Genomic DNA, 23057 nt, shown 5'->3' with positions numbered 1-23057 from the left:
GAAGGGGTTAATACATTGAGCTGCCCCGGACAGACCAGCTACAGAGCATACAGCGGGGTCACATGGAGAGCGGTATGCTCAATGATAACCGGATTACACCGGAGTACAGAGGTAACCGGCGGATGAGTGCCGCCCTCCAGCGCCCCCTATGTTTCCGGCATAGACACAGCACAGAGCGCCCGGCACCTGATGCGCGGAGGATGCTGTGCACGTGCGCTACGTGCCTCACCAACGGCTCCAAATGGACAGATGGGCGTGGCCTCGATCAATAAGGTGCGAACCGTGTGAATAGTGTCCTATCGCGGGAGCACGTGCGTCTGTCCGGGAGTGGGAGAAGTCTATGGGAAGAAGCAAGCAGGGTTTATGGAGAGAGCAGATAATTACTTCTAGTATATGAGTATAGAAGCCTTCCTCTGTGGGGGAGAACATGGTGCTGCATGAGGGCATGGCTGTGTACACTGCTCCCATACCCAGTCATACAAAAGGTCTATGAGCAGCAACCACCTGCCCGATCTCCTGCCACTAAAAGGGGCATTGATCAGCACTTCCTGCTAAAACAGCCACTGAGAGAACTGATAATCTAGGATGGGGGGATCTGGGAATCAGGGACCGAGGATGGAGGGATCAGGGTCCAAGGATGGGGGGGGGGAGGAGGAGGAATCAGGGACCTAGGATGGAGGGATCAGGGTCCAAGGATGGGGGGGAGGAGGGATCAGGGACCTGGGATGGAGGGATCAGGGAATCAGGCACCTAGGATGGAAGGATCAGGGACCTAGGATGGAGGGATCAGGGTCCAAGGATGGGGGGGAGGGGGGACCTGGGAATCAGGGACCTAGGATGGAGGGATCAGGGACCAAGGATGGGGGAGGGGGGACCTGGGAATCAGGGACCTAGGATGGAGGGATCAGGGACCAAGGATGGGGGGGAGGGGGGACCTGGGAATCAGGGACCTAGGATGATGGATCTGGGAATCAGGGACCTAGGATGGAGGGATCAGGGACTTAGGATGGGGGAGATCAAGGACCAAGGATGAGGGGGATCAGGGACCATGGACTGGGGAGCCAGGACCTAGGATGAGGGGTGGGATTAGGGTCTGAGACCTAGGATGAGGGGAATCAGGGACATAGGATGAGGGTAATTAAGGACGTAGGATGGGGAAGATCAGGGAGACAGAGTTCTCAAAGGGCTTATCCTGTGTTAGAAAAACATGGCCACTTTCTTCTAGAGACAGCACCTCTATTGCCTCCAGTTCAGGTGTGGTTTGCAATTAAGCTCCATTCACTTCAATGGAACTGAGTAATGCTGCGTTTACACGGAACGATTATCGTGCGAATTCGCGCGATAACGATCGAATTCGAACAATAATTGTACGTGTAAATGCAGCGAACGATCAAACGACGAGCGAGAAATTGTTCATTTTGATCTTTCAACAACTTCTCAAATCGTCAATGATCGTTCGCAAAAAAATTCGCAGATCGTTCCGTGTGAACAGTCGTTCGCCGATTTAATTTATGTGCGAAATAGGCTTAAGCGATCGAAAAACGGATTTTCCGTACGATATATAGCACCGTCTAAACGCTGATAAACACATTGTTACTTCGACATCGTTAATCGTACGATCGGGCGAATTATTGTTTTGTGTAAACGTAGCAAAAGTTTTCTGCTTGAAATTCCTTGCCTATTCAGCTCTGGCAGAATAGGAGCGGAATGTGAGCAGAATTCAAACAGAATTTCAGGCAGAATTAAAGCCCCATTGACTTGTATACGATTCCTCTAACGGAATCCGCCCAAAGAATTGACATGCGCGGAAATTACGCTGTGTGAACAAATAAGCGGAAAGCCCATTAAAGCCAATGTACATTCACAATGTTCATTCTTTACGGGCGGAATTCCGTGCGCATTTTGCCGCGGAATCCGCCTGAAAATCCGCAATAATTTCTCAGTGTGAACCCACCCTAAGGGTCCATTTACACAAAAAGATTATTTGACAGATTATCTGCCAAAGATTTGAAGCCAAAGCCAGGAATGGATTTGAAAAGAGGAGAAATCTCAGGCTTTCGTTTATGACCTGATCTCTGTTTATAGTCTGTTTCTGGCATTGGCTTCAAATCTTTGTCATATAATGTTTCAGATAATCTTTCTGTGTACATGGACCCTTACAAAACCTTCAACTAATGGAGCAAAAAGAGCGGTGCTGTCACTGGATGAAAGTGGCTGTGTTTTTGTAGCACTGGATAACACTTTTAAATTTGCCAAATTATCATTATCAGAGATGAGCGAACCTGGAGCATGCTCGAGTCGATCCAAACCCGAACTTTCGGCATTTGATTAGCGGTGGCTGCTGAAGTTGGATAAAGCCCTAAGGCTATGTGGAAAACATGGATATAGTCATTGGCTGTATCCATGTTTTCCAGACAACCTTAGAGCTTTATCCAAGTTCAGCAGCCCCAGCTAATCAAATGCCGATCGTTCGGGTTCGGATGGACTCGAACCCGAACCCGATTCGCTCATCTCTAATCACTATGTGTAATAGGGCTCTTAGGGTTTTTCTTCCCATCGACTTTAGTTGCTAAACTGAAATCACAAGGAAGCATGTACAAGACAGAATCCTGTCCATGGAGGCTGTACACACCAGTGCATGGCGGCTCTGTGATACTGAGCTGTGCGGCTTTTGTACTCTGTTGTAGAGACTCCAGAATGTGCAGAATGTAATGTTTTATTTTTCCCCCCGCAGCGGTAAGGCCAGGGCCGCACAGGGATTTTTTGTAGCGTTACAAGATTGATTGTAGATATCGAGCTCCAGAGTAATGCATTTAGTTGTCTGCAGTCTCGTGGACGGTGGCCGTCACACAATAGTTATAATATCAGTCTTGTAGCACCACAGAAGTTACAGTGTAGCCCCGACCTTGTAGAACAGCTTTCTGCTGCACATTTATAGCCTTGAGTTTGGGAGTCCTGGGCTCAAATCTAACAAAGGGCATCACTTTCATTGTTTGTATGTTCTTCCTGTGTTTGTTAGGTTTCTTCTGGGTCTCTACTTTCCTCCAAAGCTCCAAAAACATAGCGGTAGGTTAAAGCAGAAGTCCAGCCAGGAAGTAAAAAATCATTACGGACAGGGGATGGGGGGAAATTAAAAAACAAGTTATAGTCACCTGTCCCGGTGCCCGTTTAGAGCCGTGTCCAACTTCTGGACCCCGCCGGTTGTCTTCTGAGCTCCCCGCCGCCTATGTCATGACCCAGCTGACGGATGCCCCTCTCAGCCAGTTAGAGACTGGGGCGGGCCACCTCTTCAATCACTGATTGGCTTAGCGGGGTAAATCCCACCAGTCTATGATGTGGAACCCTGGTCTTGACGTAACTGGGGAGAAGATGACAGCCGGCGGGGTCCGGGAACTCTGTGATGCGCACTGGGAGTGCTAGGCATATTAAAGAAGTCCGTGTAATTGAAAACTGCAGTGTAGGCAGGGGGGCTGCATAATAAAGAATCTATACTTACCTATCCCTGGTCCCCCGCAGTGCCATGTCAGCAGCTGTCTGACTTTTCTCCTGGGATCCTGTTCTGTCACAACTGGAAAGTACCCAAATCAGCTGATGGATTACCCGCTCAGCCAGTCTCACTCAGCAAGGGCCCTTTAAAGAGAACCATTCACCCCGTGGCCCCCGGCAGAAACTGACATACAGTGACATAAAGGTCAATATACTTACCACATCGTTCCCGGTTCTGTCCCGGATCCCGTTGTTGACAAGGAGAAATCGCTGATTCTTCTTCTCCCGCCCATTATGGTAATGAGCTGAGATGAGTCCAACGTCCATAGGAAACGACGGACGAGTCCAACTTATTCATGAGGTCCTCTTCTCGTCGACGCCCATCCACGCCTCCTGGAACTTGATTGACGTCTTCAGTCTTCTGACGAATTCCCGCGCCGTTGTGATGGTCTCGTCACCTTATCTGCGCCTGCGCGGTAAACAGGATACGTGCTCTAGACAATCGGCGCACGCGCAGTTAACAGTGAGGCTTCGGAGCGGCTTCAATTGTGAACTGTGCATGCGCCGAAAACGACTGTCACGGCGCCTGCGCGGGATACGGCGAGAAGAAAGAAGACGAGGAGGAAGAAGACCCGGCGTCAATCAAGTGTCGGAGGTGGGGAGAAGGCTGGACTTCAGGTTCAGCGGCGCTCGTTACCATAATGGACGCGAAAAGAAGAATCTGCGGTTTCTCCGTGTCAACAACAGGATCCGGGACGGGATCGGGAGCAATGTGGTAAGTATATTGACCTTTATGTCACTGTATGTCAGTTTCTGCCGGGGCCACGGGGTGAATGGTTCCCTTTAAGTCTCTGTCATGGCTTCCATTACCAGATCTGTGGAACAATGAACCACAGCAACAAGCTGCATTATTTTATCCCAACAAATATGAGTGAACTAGCGATGAAGGCTCTTTGGACATGGCCTTGAGCTCCCGCACTGCGAGGAAGATTTCGAGATTTCCCAAGCTGTCTAATAGTTAGAATGTCCTTTGTTTCCACAACAACCAATCACAGCTCAGCTTTCTTTTTATCGGAGCAATGCGAGAAATGAACGCTGAGCTGTGATTGGTTACTATGGAAAACAAAAGACATTCTAACTATAAGACTATGCCCCCTGTAGTGGATGGAACGTGTGAATGTAGCCTAAAGGCCATATTAGACGTCTGATTTGCTAAATAAGCGAATGCCGATCTGCTACAGTTAGTTAGTTAGCGATGTCTGTGCAGCTCTTGCTTTATATAGTAAATAATAAACATATATACTTACCTGCCTCTTCCTAGCTGACCATAGCCGCCACTGCAGCTTTTACACTCGTCACTGGGGGGACAGGATGTTAAAGAGGTTATTCAGTGCTACAAAAACATGACCACTTTCTTCTAGAGACAGCACCACTCTTGTTTCCAGTTCAGGTGTGGTTTGCACTTAAAGGGGTTGTCCGGCGATAAAAAATTATTCACAGAATAACACACATTACAAAGTTATACAACTTTGTAATGTATGTTATGTCTGTGAATGGCCCCCTTCCCCGTGTCCCACCACCCCCACCCGTGTACCCGGAAGTGTGGTGCGCTATACATTACCTGTCACGTGCCGACCACGGTCTCCGATCCTCAGCAGTGACGTCTTCTTCGGGAGGCCAGCGGATCTTCCCGAGTGCCGGCCGCCCTCTGCAGCGTCATCCGAAGCTCAGCCGCGATTGGCTGAGCATAACTGTGCTCAGCCAATCGCGGCTGAGCAGCTGATGACGTGGCCGCGTCATCAGCCGCTCAGCCGCGATTGGCTGAGCACAGTTATGCTCAGCCAATCGCGGCTGAGCTTCGGATGACGCTGCAGAGGGTGGCCGGCACTCGGGAAGATCCGCCGGCCTCCCGAAGAAGACGTCACTGCTGACGATCGGAGACCGTGGACGACACGAGATGCGGTGAGTATAATGCACCACACTTCCGGGTCTAGCGTGGGTGGGGGGAAACACAGGGAAGGGGGCCATTCACAGACATAACATACATTACAAAGTTGTATAACTTTGTAATGTGTGTTATTCTGTGAATAATTTTTTATCGCCGGACAACCCCTTTAAGCTCCATTCACTTCAATGGAACTAATGGTTTCTTTACACAGAAAGATTTATCTGACAGATGTTTGAAGCCAAAGCCAGGAATGGATTTGAGAAGAGAAGAAATCTGTCTTAACTTTATAACCTTTTCTCTGTTTATACTCTGTTCCTGGCTTTGGCTTCAATGATCTGTCAGATAAATCTGTCTGTGTAAAGGCACCCTAAATTACAAAACCCCACAAAAACTGGAGACAAAAGCTGTGCTGTCTTTGAAAGAAAGTGGCCATGTTTTTGTAGTGCTGGATAACCCCTTTAAGGCAACCACTGACTGAGACGCGAAAGGGCTGCTGCCAGTGATTCGCTGAGCAGCCTGTCGCTTCAAAAGCTTCAGCTGCGTCACTTGTCAGCTGGGAAGAGGCAGGAGGACAGCAGGCAGCGTGGGCAGGTAAGTATATGTGTTCATTATATACTATGCACTTTTATTGTATGCTAACTGCGCTTCTCCTATTACACAGATCCACGTGCAGTCAGCAGACGATTATTTTTCGACAAGTTCAAAAACAACAATCAGCCAATGATCGGCTCCTCGGCTGATCGCTGTCTTTATTACACGGGTAGATATCGGCCTGACTGGATAAATAATTGCACACAGCTTCTAATTTGTTACAGTGTAAGGCTATGTTCACACAACGTAAGAGACCGGCCGTTACGTGACCCTGGCCGGGTCACGGAACGGCCGGTCTCTGCATGGATCATCTTCCCGGCTGCAGGGTTCTTATGCGGGCGCAGAAAACTGACATGTCAGTTATTTGCGGAGCAGCACGGGATCCCGGCCGGAGTGTATACGATGTGTATACGCTCCGGCCGGGATCCCATAGAAGCAGGTTCCACAACGTGAAAAGTACCGCCGTTGTTGCCGATGGCAAGAACGGCCGTACCTTTACGTAGTGTGAACATAGCCTCAGGGTGCGTTTACACATACAGGATCTGCAGCAGATTTAATGGTGCAGATTTGAAGTTGCAGATTCAAAGCAAATGCAATCTGGGCCATCAAATCTGCTGCGGATCTGTTGCGGATCCTGAACGTGTGAACAGCTGTTTTTTAAATTATGGAATATTCTTAAAGGGGTACTCCGGGCCGGCTTACTTCATGAGTCACACTGCTGCCAAAAGCATGATGTCATGGCGCATCTTTGTTCCAGCACCGCAATTTAGTGCCGTGACATCAGCTGTAGTGGGCGTCTCTTGGTCCAAGCTGTGCTGCCCTCCTCTTCAGACACAGCGATTGTGATACACTGTGCCTGAAGTGGCGCCCACTGCAGCTGACGTCATGGCAGAGAACGTCGGCACTGGAACACAGCCACGCCATGATGTCATGCTTCCAGCGGCATCGTAACTCAGGAACTAAGTTGGGCCCGGAGTGCCCCTTTAAATCATGCCTTATTGGTCCTCTGGGACTGGAGTTGGGGAACACTGCCATTTCCATGATCCAGAATGTCTCCTATCGGAACAAAGCCTACTCCACAACCTGCCACTGTAGATCACACACCCGGTGGCCATGTTCCTGGCTACAGTATTCTCACCTAACTCCTTCCCTTCTTCTATCTCTTGCACACCGCTGTACTTTCTGATTGTGGTTTTGTGTTCGTTTAACTGAACTTTAATCAGTTTCCTTGTCTGGCCAACGTATGCAAGCCCACATCTAACAGATACACCAAGTATAGAACCCTTGTACGGGGAAATGATTCCCTCTCACCAGTCTTTATGACGCTATTACACTCCTGAAAATCTCTGCAGTGCTGGTCAACAATAAAATGCTTAAAGGGGTTGTCTGGGTGGAAAAAATAACATCCACTTACCTCCCTGGCTCCCCCTGTGTAGCGCACATTTTGCTGCTTCGGTCATTTAGACGTAACGCTGCAGGCCTGCTCAGCCACACAGTGGGGGCCAGAACGGCGGAATATGCACAGCAGGAGCCAGGGAGGTAAGTTGATGTTATTGTTTTCGCCCACCTCCTCCCCGGGGTCTTGGCCATACAACCCCTTTAATTACTACTATTAGGGTAGCTTCACACGCACCGGATCCGCAGCGGATTTCATGCTGCGAGTTTGCAGAAAAATCCTCTGCAGATCCTGGTAGTGTGAAGTGAATAGGTCAAGTATGTGACCCGGCCCCTTTAACCCCTCGCATCCCGCAGCATACATTACCTGCCCGGCGCTGCGGCTGTGTGTGAGGCATCCGTCTTCCCTCAGTCCCCATCAGCCAATCAGTGCTGCCGTGCACTGATTAGCTGATGGGGAGCTAGGGGAGCCTCACACAAAGCCGCGGCGCCGAGCAGGTAATGTATGCTCTGGGCCGGGGGCTGCGGGGGGTTAAAGGGGCCGGGTCACTTACTGGCAGCGGAATCAAATTTAGCAGCGTGAAATCCGCTGCGGATCTGGTATGTGTGAATCTACCCTTAAAGAGGACCTGTCACCCCCAGTGCCGGGGTGACAGGCTCCCGACCCCAGCTAGATCCCCTTATACTGACCTGATCCCGCCGAGTCCCGCTCCCGGGACGGAGATGTCCTGGTCAGAAGCCGGTGCGCGCTGTGGAGATAGGTCTGGCTTCCATAGAGAATGAATGGAGCCTGACTCATCTCTGCAGCGCGCACACGGCTCCATTCCTTCTCTATGGACGCCGGACCTATCTCCACAGCGCGCGCCGGCTTCTTATCAGGATATCCCCGTCCCGGGACCGACTCCAGGAGCGGGACTCGGTGGGATCAGGTCAGTATAAGGGGATCTAGCTGGGGATCTAGCTGGGGGTCGGGAGCCTGTCACCCCGGCACGGGGGGGTGACAGGTCTCCTTTAAAGCGACTCTGTGTCGGCTCCTTGCCGGCACTGCGTTGTAGAGCTCTTCACGCCATGTCCCAGTTCGGGGGTCGGTCTGTCTCCCGGTACCAGTATTTAAAAGAAAAACAACTTTTATTCATGCAGCAGAGTAAAACTGGTGTGGCCTAGAGCATCAGTGCCCTAGGCCTACGGCGCCTCTCTCCCCGTCTCCATCCAGCCCAGGAGTGTTCTGAATACAGGGCTGTGGGGTCGGTAAGCCGCAGCTCCGACTCCAACTTAGACTCCTGAATTTTATCAGGACCGACTCCGATTCCTGCTCCTTCATACACCAGAAGAGTTATTTATCACACTGCACGCAGCTTCTCCCTAATGTCCTACATGATCCTGGGGCGACTTCTGAGTGAATAAGGGAATACTGTATATAAAGCAGATTCTCCTGTGTGTGGAGTGGATGCAGCCAGTCTCCAGCCTCCATGTCCTGAACTACTCACAACTAGACTAGATGGAGCAGGTGGTCTTTTCCTGCTGATAGTCTTCTATGTTTCTAACTAAATATTCACCATACACACAGAAACACTGCTAACAATGCCAGATACCTGTAATATAGAGGTCAGCCATAGTGATATACAGGGTGTCACACACAGTGATATAGAGCGGAGTCACACATAGTGATATAGAGAGGGGTCACACATAGTGATATAGAGAGGGGTCACACATAGTGATATAGAGAGGGGTCACACAGTGATATAGAAGGTCACTGTGGGGGCACGCAATAGCACACAAACACACACAGCCTGCTGCAGCCATAGCACACACACAGCCTGCTGCAGCCATAGCACACACACAGCTTGCTGCAGCCATAGCGCACACCACACACACTCACTCACTGAGCTTGCTGCGGCCATAGCACACATACACACAGCCTGCTGTAGCCATAGCGCACACCACACACACACACTTGGCCTGCTGCAGCCATAGCACACACACACACAGCCTGCTGCAGCCATAGCATACACACACAGCCTACTGCAACCATAGCGCATACACACACACACACACACACAGCTGCAGCCATAGAACACTGAAGAAAAACACACAATCTTCTCCCAGAGAGAAAACACCACACTGAGGACAGAGGTTACAGCTACCCTACTTATGTCTTCTCCTCCTCCATATTACACAGAATATCTTCATATTACACTGCTGCTCATATACAGTCATCCAGCAAGAGAACAGCACAGATCTCCCCCCAGACAATGGACTCTTCCAGCTCAGAAACAAACTGCCAAATAGTGACTGACAACTTTTCCATGACCCCCCTTATGTAATAGGGCCAGTGTCCTATTACTGATATATTCCCCGACCCCCCTTATGTAATAGGGCCAGTGTCCTATTACTGATATATTCCCCGACCCCCCCTTATGTAATAGGGCCAGTGTCCTATTACTGATATATTCCCCGACCCCCCTTATGTAATAGGGCCAGTGTCCTATTACTGATATATTCCCCGACCACCCTTATGTAATAGGGCCAGTGTCCTATTACTGATATATTCCCCGACTCCCCTTATGTAATAGGGCCAGTGTCCTATTACTGATATATTCCCCGACCCCCCCTTATGTAATAGGGCCAGTGTCCTATTACTGATATATTCCCCGACCCCCCTTATGTAATAGGGCCAGTGTCCTATTACTGATATATTCCCCGACCCCCCTTATGTAATAGGGCCAGTGTCCTATTACTGATATATTCCCCGACCCCCCTTATGTAATAGGGCCAGTGTCCTATTACTGATATATTCCCCGACCACCCTTATGTAATAGGGCCAGTGTCCTATTACTGATATATTCCCCGACTCCCCTTATGTAATAGGGCCAGTGTCCTATTACTGATATATTCCCCGACCCCCTTATGTAATAGGGCCAGTGTCCTATTACTGATATATTCCCCGACCACCCTTATGTAATAGGGCCAGTGTCCTATTACTGATATATTCCCCGACCACCCTTATGTAATAGGGCCAGTGTCCTATTAGAATGTTGCTCAAAATATATGTTCATGAGCAAAATTTGTAAAATTCATATCAAAATTCAATTCTACATTTTTTAAAGATTTTTTTAAAGCTGGAGTCGGTACATTTTTTTCCGACTCCAACTCCAAATCCAGCCAAAATGAGCTCCAACTCCACGACTCTGACTCCACAGCCCTGTTCTGAAAGAGTAGAGAGGTGGGGAGAGAGGCGCCCCAGGCCTAGGGCACTGATGCTCTAGGTCAGGGGTAGGATACCTTGGCTCTCCAGCTGTTGCAAAACTACAACTCCCATCATGGCTGGACGGCCAAAGCTTTAGCTGTCCAGGCATGATGGAAGTTGTAGTTTGTAGCTGGACAGCCAACGTTCCCTACCCCTGCTCTAGTACCCAGACAGTTTAACTACCCACCCTGCCACATTGATAAAAGTCGTTTTTCTTCTAAGTACACAGTCGTTAAATGATGCAGTGAAAATGCATGTGTGAACACGGCTTAAAGCTTTGCTGTATGAAATCTGATGGGTTTACCCTCCTGATCACGTATATTATGTGTTTGTAATCATCGGATATGCGCCTCACTATATATTTGATTACACAGGAATGTATATATATATATATATATATATATATATATATATATATATATATATATATTGTCTAGATGGGGACTCTCAGCCTTGACTCTATGTGTATGGATTATAATAAAAAAAGTTTAGTACTTTTTGAGTGCAGCCTTTTTCTTCAGAGGTTTGGCTGACACCACATGACAGGTGATATAACGCCCTGCAGTCGCACCTCCAGTGTGTACTATGACCTATGCCTGCAGCGCTGTTGTCTTCTGCTCCGGGGAGGGCACCGACCATCGCTGCTTCTACCACATAATAGGAGGCGGGGTCTAGGGAGACGCCGGACACGCCCAATCCGAGCCGAAGCGCCACGCCCCCGGGAGCACGTGACTCGCTGACAAGCTGAATGTAGACAATGAACTCCCAGATACAGCTAGTAAGACACGCCCCTCTACCAGCCTGACGTCTCCAGCGCCGCCGACCAATCCGGAGGCAGAATGAGGCTCTTTAAAAAAAGAAGTTCCAGCGATGGTGTGGCAGTCAGCTGTATACAGATCCCTCCGCCCATGTAAACATAAGGAGTAGATCCCACAGTTGGAAACCAGTTGGTCGAGCTGGAATCGGATCTGTCAGTAGTGGCGGCTGCGCCAATGGCGGCTCGGAGGAGGGATGAGGCATAGTACACAGTGTGAAGGCAGCGGGTAGCTCACCCTTCACGCGGTTTTGATACGCCGTGTGTGAACGCGCCCGGCGCACATGTAGTAATAAATGTATGAGGCTGGGATAAGCCGCGGATGACGGCGCTCACATTGTACGGGATTATTAGTGACGTGCCCTGGGCGGCCAGCAGTGGGCAGCACACAGCCCGTCATTCACAATACACCGCGCTGTTAACGTGACCCGAGTACTCGCTGGGACTACTTGTCTCCTGCCACCCCCTACTCGGCGGAGGCACACCGCTCCTGCTCTGCTCCCTGCGGCCTCGCTCTCTCGTTCTCTGTCGGTTGGTACGCCTCGCTCCGCCTCCCTCGTGGACCGTCCGCCCGGTGTTACCGGGGTCTCAGCTTCTCCGTGTAGACGGCTGGGACGGCGCTCGCTTCCCGGCGAGATGGAGTTCGTGCCCCCGCCGGAGTGTCCCGTGTTCGAGCCCACCCGGGAGGAGTTCGCGGACCCCTATGTCTATATCAACAAGATCCGACCGATCGCCGAGCGCACCGGCATCTGTAAGGTCCGCCCGCCGCCGGTGAGTACGGGCAGGGGTGGCAGCGTGGAGCGTCAGTCACCTGTCCATCACCCCGAGGTGGCCGCCGGTGAGGGTACGCTGCCCCCGGGACCTGCATATCGGGGCGCCGGTGTGAGGCGAGCCCCTGCAGCCGGGGGAGGGCGGCCCCTTAGGACGTGTTGAGCTGGAAGCTCCCGGAAGTCTTTTCTCCTCATAGAACGGATCGTACCCCGGAGCCTGTCCCGGGGGGCCCACAGGAAGTCTGCAATATGGCGGCCGAGACCCCAATCCTTTGTGTGCTGTGTGAGGGGGCGGGCGGGGGGTTACCCCATCAGAACACCACAGCCCCCCACAATAGTCAGGAAAGTTCCCCCCAAACTGCAGCCTCCTGCGCCGGCCACCGAGTGCGACAGAGAGCAGAAAGTGTGAAGATGGCGACTACCCTGCTGCTGCCCCAGGAGAGGGATGATGGCAGCCATGGTGGCCGTGACACACAATGCAGCAGTGGCCGTGACGTGTTCACCAGCAGCAGCAGCAGCAGCACTGCTCCTCCATGAGACCCCTGTATGGGGAGAGACCCCTGTGTGGTGACCATTGTCCTGCCAGGGGGCACTGCTCCTCCATGAGACCCCAGTGTCGTGACCATTGTCCTGCCAGGGGGCACTGCTCCTCCATGAGACCCCAGTGTGGGGAGAGACCCCAGTGTGGTGACCATTGTCCTGCCAGGGGGCACTGCTCCTCCATGAGACCCCAGTGTGGTGACCATTGTCCTGCCAGGGGGCACTGCTCCTCCATGAGACCCTGAGAGGGGAGAGACCCCAGTGTGGTGACCATTGTCCTGCCAGGGGGCACTGCTCCTCCATGAGACCCTGAGAGGGGAGAGACCCCAGTGTGGTGACCATTGTCCTGCCAGGGGGCACTGCTCCTCCATGAGACCCCAGTGTGGTGACCATTGGCCTGCCAGGGGGGCACTGCTCCTCCATGAGACACCAGTGTGGGGAGAGACCCCTGTGTGGTAACCATTGTCCTGCCAGGGGGGCACTGCTCCTCCATGAGACCCTGAGAGGGGAGAGACCCCTGTGTGGTAACCATTGTCCTGCCAGGGGGGCACTGCTCCTCCATGAGACCCCTGTGTGGTAACCATTGTCCTGCCAGGGGGGCACTGCTCCTCCATGAGACCCCAGTGTGGTGACCATTGTCCTGCCAGGGGGCACTGCTCCTCCATGAGACCCCAGTGTGGGGAGAGACCCCTGTGTGGTCACCATTGTCCTGCCAGGGGGGCACTGCTCCTCCATGAGACCCCAGTGTGGTGACCATTGTCCTGCCAGGGGGCACTGCTCCTCCATGAGACCATGAGAGGGGAGAGACCCTTGTGTGTAGGGGTGACCATTGTCCTGCCAGGGGGGCACTGCTCCTCCATGAGACCCTGAGAGGGGAGAGACCCTGGTGTAGGGGTGACCATTGTCCTGCCAGGGGGGCACTGCTCCTCCATGAGACCCCAGTGTGGGGAGAGACCCCATGTGTGGTGACCTTTGTCCTGACTGGGGGCACAGCTCCTCTGATACCTCTGACCATTGTCCTGCTAGGGGGGGCCTGCTTCTCCATGAGACCCCTGTGTGTGTGGAGGCCATTGTCCTGCCAGGGGGGCTCATTCTCCTGTTGCTGAGGGAGACAAACATGGAAGTCTTGTAGTTACACTTCAGTATGGCTGCTTCTCTGCTACACACAGGCTATAGGGAGGCTGTCCTCTGCTATATGGAAGCTTTTCTTTGCCATATGGAGGCTGACTTCTGCTATAGGGAGGCTGCCTCTACTATATCAAGGCTAAATGGAGGCTGCCCTCTGCTATATGGAGCTTGACCTCTGCTATATGGAGGCTATAGGGAAGGCTGACCTCGGCTACATGGAGGCACTTTGGATTCTGCCCGCTCCTGTATTGTGCCTGTGGCAGGTTTATGTCTCCTGTGGTTTTATTCTCCAACATCTCGCCTTACTCCTGTATTGTAATCCCATTATACAAGGAGAGATGAAGATCACACCCTGCTGCCATCTTTAGAACTTCTCCCGCCCCAGTACACAGCTCCTGACCCATTACCTGCCGCCATCTCATATCTCTCCCTATAGTAATTACAGGTGGTGTTTTTTTCTACAAGGATGAATGGCGTGTCAGTAGTTGTATCCCCCACATAGATGCTCTGTGTGCTGTAGTTCCAGTGAATCAAGTGTGTTGCCTGCGCTCTGTGTATGAGTGTATATAGCCTGCACGCTGTGTGTGTATTGCCTGCACGCTGTGTGTATATAGCCTGCGCTCTTTGTGTATGTGTATATCGCCTGCATGCTGTGTGTGTATATAGCCTGCGCTCTGCGTGTGGTGTGTGTGTATATAGCATATGCTCTGTGTGTATATAGCCTGCTCTCTGCGTGTGGTGTGTGTATATAGCCTGCACTCTGCGTGTGGTGTGTGTATATAGCCTGTGTGGTGTGTGTGTATATAGCCTGCGCTCTGCGTGTGGTGTGTGTGTGTGTATATAGCCTGCGCTCTGTGCTGTGTGTATTGCCTTAGCCTGTGCTGTGTGTGTGTAAATCCCGTGCTGTGTGTGTATAGCCTGTGCTCTGTGTTTCAGCCCTTGTGTAGACGTTTGAGGAATTATTGGGGGTCTCCTATGTTGCGGGGGGCACAGATGGAAGAGCCTCCTCAGCACAGGATTACAGCAGCTCCATGTTGTCATTGTAGTCTGCAGGATGTGGTCATCTCGGTGGTCGGACCTTCAGAGACTAATAAGCTGGTAGTGTTAGGCCTCCATGTTTCCTGGCTGACTCTCCTCCATCTTTCTCAGTCGTCCACCATCTTACACACAGCCTGGAAGCAGCAGAGATGCAGTGTGTTGAGAGTTCCCTGTGTGACACCATTATCTCCATGTGACATGTGAATATATATATAGACACTCTCATGTGTATCACTGAAATAAGTTGTCTGTGTATGGTAATATTTTGCATTATACCTATGTATGTTAGTTTAGCCATCTTTATAGCCTTTTACCTTATTTCCATTTTTATGGCTTTTAAATTAAAAAGGGTGTATGGATTCCTGACACAGCGAGTGTAGTGCATGGGTTCCCTTTCATCTGCACAATACTTGCTGGGTTTTAGATGGTTTTCTTAACCAATCACCACCCAGTATACAGTGGGGTCTCTCTGTGCCTGATGGCAGCTCTGGCAGGGGAGTATGCCCAAATAGCAATTTGTTGGCTCTGTGTAGCCCTAGCTGTGTCTCCCATAGCTGCTCACATGCTCAGTGATTCTCCCCACCACACCCAATATAAGGGGAGGCAGCTGTTCTGGGGATTGTGTTGGCCATAACCTCTACCAATATAACATAATCACTTTTACTGGGTATAAGCAGTTGAAGGGGTTGTCCCATACAGGTAGAGGCTATGTTCACACTGTGTATGAATGCGTCTGTAGTGCGAACCGTGTATATACGCACGTAGTTCTGAGGTTGATGCGTTCTCTTGAAAGTATATGATATACGCCCGCACAATGCACACTACGGATGAGCTTACGGCCGGATCGTATACGGCGCCGTGAAAAATGAGCAAGACCATTGTTTGAGGACGGAAATGTTGAAACTCACGGCCGTGGATTTCCATGCGGTCCCGTACGAAGTACTTATTTCAGCCAAATTGAACTTGATGTTTGATCCAAAAGGTTGTGTGTGGTTTGCTGGGCGAAGATTTCCAAGTAAATGACCTGCTTCAGATCACTTCGAAACAAGCTAGGCAAGCATAACTGTACTACGGGCATATGTACGCATCTGGCCACATGTCGATTTTTCGCACGCCCGTAGTTTCAGCCGCACATGTACGGCAGCTTAAGACCTGCGTACGGATTCTTACGCAGTGTGAACATAGCCAGATAGTGTATCAGTTTGGGCCTATGTGAAATGGAAAATATTTCAAATGTACAAGCATTTCTGAAAATGTAATGTGTGTGTGTGTGTGTGTATATGTATATATATATATATATATATACTCTATCCACTATTCCCCATGTGCCTTGCTTGTTTTGATAACCTGTTGCCCTTTGCTATGCCCCCCCCTTTGGGAATCCAGTAAGGGGGGAGTCACTTATGCCGTCTCCTGTTTTGCCACCTTACTGCTGGCATAGTTTAGTTTTCTACGTACGCTAGGGGGGCTGATATGCCGTTCTTTTTCTTGGCTGCTTGTTGTCTAATTTACCAACCACCATTCTGCTCTAAAAGCAGTGGCCAGGCTGGTAGATATATGGATATAAACTAGACAGGGCGCTGCTTTTCCCTCGGTCTGTATGCTTGACAAGCTGTCAGCAAGGGGAGAGAAGGAGCCGGCCTAAGAAAAGGAGGCAGGTTTGCTAAATGAATGTATTTGCAAAAAAATACTCAACTTGACGAGCCCAAGTGTAAAGGGGTCCTGCGGGCAAGGTTTTGTTTTTTGTTTTTTTTATCTGTCCAGTAATGGGGCATTTATTTAAAAAAATTGCTGATTGGACCTGGGCCGGCAACCGTTCCTGGCAGTGGCCGCACTTTATTTTTTAAACACCCCATTTCCAGCCAGGAAAAGGCCCCTACCTGGAGTACTCCTTTACTCCTCTTATGTCACGATCATGGAAGTGTCCACCGAAAAAGACCTCCGGGGGGCTAGGAATACTCCTCCTAAACCCGCATATTTGAACTGCTTTACATGTATATGGGATACATCTGATTTTACCATCTCTGCTTTGTGGGAAAACTTCTTATTGTAAAGGGGCATTGCAGCCCCAGGGACAAATTATAAAGTAACGCAGGGTTATATAAAAAATCGCCACTTGCCTTGATCTCCCGCAGCCGCCTCTCAGGCACAAGGAAGCAGCGGTGGAGCTTTAGGGTTAGAATACCCCTTTAATAGTAGGGGATTCTCTTTTAAGAGGTTGTAACGTCTAGGCAATGCTTTTTCTAAGGCGAGTTATTAAGCTGCAGAATCCATGCAAAAACATGGACAAAAAAAGTGCAGCAGCAAAATGCCTGAACTGAAATGAGGGAACCCAGTAAATCCATTGGGGACATGCAGGCACCATTGAGAAATTACTATGAACTTTAGGCCCGATGACACCAAGCGACTATCTGCTGTAACTTGGTGTTATAGGTAATGCTAATGCTGCGTTTACACATAACGATTATCGTTCGAATTTGCACGATAACGATCGAATTCGAACGATAATTGTGCGTGTAAACGTAGCAAACGATCAAACGACGAGCGTGAAATCGTTCATTTTGATGTTACAACATATTCTTAAATCGTCGTTCGCAGATCGTTCTGTGTAAGCAGTCGTTCACTGATTTAACCTATGTGTGAGATTGGCTTAAGTGATCGCAAAACTATTTTTCTGTACAAAATATCGTTACATCTAAACGCTGATCATTATAAAAAAAAATCTTACTTCAAAATCGTTAATCGTACGATCGGGCGAATTATCGCTCCATGTAAACGCAGCATTACAGGCAGTGATCAACATGCACAATGTCGGCTGATTGTCTTTCAACATGTTAAAAAACAATTATCCCACTATCAACGGCCTGCTGGCCATTTCTCCATGCTACAGGAGCGGCGGCAACAGCAGACTGGCACTGTCTCCTAAGGACTACCCAGATATCTGATCTAAAGACATCCGGGCAGCTTCCCACGATCCCTGCTCTTGCTGTCTGTGCATGTAATGTTGCCAGCAGGGGACAGGGAGCAACCAAGTGTGGCGCTGGCTTGCCCCTCAGCATCAGCCCGTGTAATAGGGCCCTAAGCCTCTGAGGATCTGCTTGTTAAACTCCCACATATTTCTTCTGCTCCATCTGGTCCTACATGGTGCCTCTTCCTCCATAACGGCAGACTCTCTTAGCATTGGCATTCCACTGTAGCAAATAGGGAATTCGAGCAGGCAACAAGCTTGGATTATTGTGTTACCAGTGCCATCTCAATGAAAATTTGGCATTTTGTCCTATTTTACACAATGTATTATGACCCCCATCGGGCATATCGTCTTCTCGTGAACTGTAGGATCCAGTCAGAAGATCTAGTGGGACAATAGAGAGATAGGATGCTTCATAACAAGAATATGTATATGAACAGAGAAGCCTAATCTGTTTTTTTTTTTTTTTTGTCTACGACTGCTCCACAGTGCGTGGCTGTTGAATTGGCAGCTTGTAGTCAGATTCTGAGATGCTATTTCAGGAGACAATGAATATTGTCACTTTATGAAAAATAGCTGCTGGAGAGGAACAGAAAATTGACAGAAACATACTTGGAAAATGAGGCTAATTCTCCAACTTGTGATGTGTTAATATGTGGTTATTTAAGGATTGTGCTTTGTGGGATGGCAGGGAGGCGCACCCCACCGGCAGCTCTGTTAGTGCACACTATGGTGCCAGCGTTATGACTGCATAATAGGTGTCCAGTGTTTCTGGCCTCCATAAGGATCAGTTCACACGGAGTAAAACTGGCAGAATTCCACGGTGTGACTCCCCGCCGCTGAATCCTGCCAGCCTCCGTGTTATACTGGCAGTCTATGGGAGGCTTGAGCGGAATCTATCACAGAACAATATGGAGCACAGAAAGCGCAAAATAATTATTAATCCCTAAAAGGGAACCAATCAGCACGATTGTGCCCATATGGTTCCCTCCAGCACCCTATAGAGCTACTGTGCTTTAGTAAGCAGAAAAATTTTATACTGCTGCGTAAGGCCAGGAGAGCGGTGGCACCTAGTCATCTGAGCTGGGGGTTGCCTGTGACTAGTCACCACTCTCTGCCTGTCATTGCGCACTGCAGGGATGATTGACTGGCAGAGGCCACAAAATTATCCCCGCACTGCGCGCCAACAGGCAGAAAGCGGTGACCCCCACCCAGATGACTAATTGCCGCCTCACGCAACGAAATAAAACCTTTTTTTTTTCTGCTTACCAAAGCTATTGCTGCAGTCGCGGCTGGTAGGTGCCACGACCTGCACAGTTGCCCTATAGGGTGCTGGAGGGAACCATATCGGCACAATCGTTTTGGCCTTAGGGCCCCTTTTACATCTGACCTGTCTCACTTTGTGGGAATAACATGGCTTTAAAGTGTCACTGTCACTTCACAAGACTTTTGACATGCAAAATGTTTGATCAGTCAGGGTCTGAGTGTTCAAACCTGTACCGATCGGGAGATAGAGCTGGGAGAAGACTCACAGCAGTGCATCCTCTTCCGGCTCTGTCATGTGATCAGTCGGGCTCCGTTATAAGTACGACTGATCAGGGGACTGCAGCAAGTCTTCTCCCAGCTCAAACCCCCGATCGGTACGGGTTTGAACACTTAGACCTGCACCAATCAAATTTTTTGACATGTCTCTGACATTTAGCAATCGGTGGAGATCCAGCAGCACTAGACGGTCCCTTCCGATGGCACAATATGTGGATGCACGCTGGAGCCCACTATCTCAGTAGGTGGGTGTATAAACAGGAAAAACAAGAGAGTCCAACAGGATGCTGTTAGACTCTCTTGCTGTTCATGTCTCTGACATGTCAAAAGTTTTGTGAAGTGACAGTGACACTTTAACTGTCCAAGTGATTCTTAGAATTTTTTTTCTGTGTACTTTGTACATTGTATTTTGTTAGAGATAAATATTGGTCAATACGTTAGGTGATCATTTAAAATTTTTATATATAATATATATTTACATTTTCAATTTTTAATCCATTATTTTTTGTGTAACGCAGTCCAGGTATTGACAGAAAAGGGTGTTTATGCACTGTATTGGGCTTGGATTTTACAGAGTGTGTCTGAATAAAGGTAATAAAGCTTAACATTCAGTATTATGATGTTTAAGCTTATGTTTTTTTTATTTCATTTTTTTTTTTTTTTAGCAAGATAGGTAGTGATCAGCTGCTGTCTGGGCTGAAAGGGGGGGGGGGGAGCATCACTTTGGCTCTAGCAAAATCAGTGCTAAATATGCATTTTTGAGGACTACGTACACTTGCAGTGTACCCCATGGTGGGAGTACAGTGGAATCTTCCCTACCCCCCCCCCGCCACCTTCTTTTTAACCCCTTTTAGAAGTTATCTAGGAGTAGACAGGGAATTTAGACCCCCACAGGTGTCTACGTGCTATACGATGTCAGACAGGTGGCGGACCCGGAGGCCCCTGGCTGCTGTGGCATTTATGCCACTGGGTGTTTCACTTAATGGAAAACTGCAGTTGTGTCTCCGTCACTAAGGACATGATGTCTTTAGTAACAGCAAGAAAAGGACTAAATGCCAGAAGTGTCAGCTGTCCCTCTGCTCTGCACAGGCGATGAATGCTGATTGGTCAGTGGCTTTACACGCCCCTGTACACTGCTGCAGCTGAATTAAAGTGACTCTGTACAATCTGACCCCCCCCCCCCCCCCCCCCCAAACCGCTTGTACCTTCAGATAGCTGCTTTTAATCCAAGATCTGTCCTGGGGTCTGTTCGGCAGGTGATGCAGGAATTGTCCTAAAAAACATCTTTTAAACTTGCAGCCCTGTGTCCTACGGCTGTGGCCAAGATTGCGTGTGCATTAGGCTGGCACAACCTCTGTCCCTCCTCCCCGCCCTCCTCATCATTAGGAATACTCCAGGCAGATTTTCTAATGTTCATCACCTGTGTCAGCACGGCACATGGGCTGAATCATTAAGGCACCTGTGCAGTGTTTAGACAGGAGAAAATGTTCTAGGGGCATTCCTAATGATGAAGAGGGTGGGGAGGAGGGTACGGAGGGGTGGTGCAAAGTTAGGGCACAGATACTCCAAGCCACACCCGTTTGGCACTGGGCTGCTAGTTTAAATGTCTTTTAGGACAATAACTGCATCACCTGCTGAACGGACCACAGGACAGATCTTTGATTAAAAGCAGCTATCTGAGGGTACAAGTGGTTTGGGAGGGACAGATTGGGGGTGCAGAGTCGCTTTAACTAGTTGCCCACTGGAGCTGCAGAATTAAAAAAAAAAAAAAAAAAAGCTGCCAACATACAGTACATAAGGCAAACATTAACTGTATATTTGCTGGAATTTTTAATGTCATGACCGCTACACGTTAAAGTGGCATGACTGGTGCCTTTGCTGGTCTTAGTGTTAAGGGGGTGGGGGGGTTGTCGCTTTGATAATCAGCTGGCTCCTGGTGAATTTTTGCACTTAGCTTCTTTCTTTTTTTATGCAGTTTACAGTAATGTGAAGCATATGGTTACGTAATTTACAGCCGCTCCACATACAGGCAGCATGAGGGGGATCTGGAGAGGAGTTTTACCAATTTTGGGAACACTTTGTCGGGTTATAACAAACTTTCTTTAAAGAGGATGTACCACCAGGTACATCCTCTTTAATCTGAACCCACTGATCAAACGGCGCCAGCACGGGGAAGCCAGTGCCGTGGTCCATTTTTCAGACCACGGCCCAGTTCCCTTGCACGGCGCCGTTCTATGCACCGGAACCGGCCGGTGCTCAAGCACTGGAGGTAGGCCGGGCCACCCCCAGTGGGAGGGAATTCCCTCCCCTGTATGACGTGGCTGCGTTGGAGTGAACGGAGCCGCGTCATACAGGTGAGGGAATTCCCTCCCACTGGGAGCGGCCCGGCCTACCTCCAGTGCTTGAGCACCGGCCGGTTCCGATGCATAGAACGGCGCCGTGCACGGGAACCGGGCCGCGGTTCGAAAAACGGACCGCGGCACCGGCTTCCCCGTGCCGGCACCGTTCGATCAGTGGGTTCAGATTTAAGCGGATGTACCTGGTGGTACTTCCTCTTTAAAGGGGTTGTCCAGCTACATTTTTTTTTCTTTTAGATCAACTGGTGTCAGAAAGGTATAAAGATTTGTAATTTACTTCTATTTAAAAACCTTCAGTCTTTCCATACTTATTAGCTGCTGTATTAGCTGCAGGAAGTGCTGTATTACTTCTAGTCTGGCTCTGTGCTCTCTGCTGCCACCTCTGTCCAAGTCAGGAACTGTCCAGAGCAGGAGGAGGTTTTCTAGGGAGATTTGCTACTACTCTGGACAGTTCCTGACATGGACAGAGATCACAGCAAGTCCTGCAGGACAAATAGTAGCTGATAGGTATTGGAAGACTGGAGATTTTTAAATAGAAGCAAATTACAAATCTGTATAACTTTCTGACATCAGTTCATTTGAAAAAAAAAAATAAAATAATTTTGGCAGTGTTTGCCTATTGTGGACACTTTTCCTATAATGACATTACTGGATAAGGAATAAGTGTGTGACCACTGAGATTCCTGCTGATCACAAGAACAGGGGTCCTGAGTGTCTGTGTGAACACCAGGGCCGTTTCTAGGTAATTTTGACTACAGGGCGAATCCTGCTAAAAATGCCCCCCCCCCCCCCCCCCCCCCCCATAGTAGTAAGCCCCCCTGTGCTCCCCCACCCATAGTAGTAAGCCCCCCTGTGCTCCCCCACCCATAGTAGTAAGCCCCCCCTGTGCTCCCCCACCCATAGTAGTAAGCCCCCCTGTGCTCCCCCACCCATAGTAGTAAGCCCCCCTGTGCTCCCCCACCCATAGTAGTAAGCCCCCCTGTGCTCCCCCACCCATAGTAGTAAGCCCCCCTGTGCTCCCCCACCCATAGTAGTAAGCCCCCCTGTGCTCCCCCACCCATAGTAATAAGCCCCCCTGTGCTCCCCCACCCATAGTAATAAGCCCCCCTGTGCTCCCCCACCCATAGTAGTAAGCCCCCCTGTGCTCCCCCACCCATAGTAGTAAGCCACCCTGTGCTCCCCACCCATAGTAGTAAGCCACCCTGTGCTCCCCACCCATAGTAGTAAGCCCCC

The 23057-nt window shown here is 49.8% G+C and overlaps 1 protein-coding gene across 2 annotated transcripts in view; it reads left to right on the top strand.

Moving 5' to 3' along the window:
• Window positions 1-234: 234 nt before the first annotated feature.
• Window positions 235-23057, top strand: part of KDM5B (lysine demethylase 5B) — a 55251-nt gene continuing 32428 nt past the window's right edge. The window contains exon 1 of one of the 2 annotated variants that reach the window (XM_069971480.1): window positions 235-273. In XM_069971480.1, coding sequence (XP_069827581.1) covers window positions 250-273 — 24 coding nt within the window. In that variant the 5' untranslated portion in view covers window positions 235-249. Of the gene's footprint in view, window positions 274-12018; window positions 12253-23057 lie in introns of those variants that run through there. The other variant, XM_069971479.1, reaches the window with a different exon arrangement.

Source organism: Dendropsophus ebraccatus, chromosome 5 (assembly GCF_027789765.1).
Source record: "Dendropsophus ebraccatus isolate aDenEbr1 chromosome 5, aDenEbr1.pat, whole genome shotgun sequence".
NCBI classification, from domain to species: Eukaryota; Metazoa; Chordata; class Amphibia; order Anura; family Hylidae; genus Dendropsophus; species Dendropsophus ebraccatus.
The sequence above is the reverse complement of the archived record's forward strand: the minus strand, read 5'-3'. Positions and strand labels throughout refer to the sequence as shown.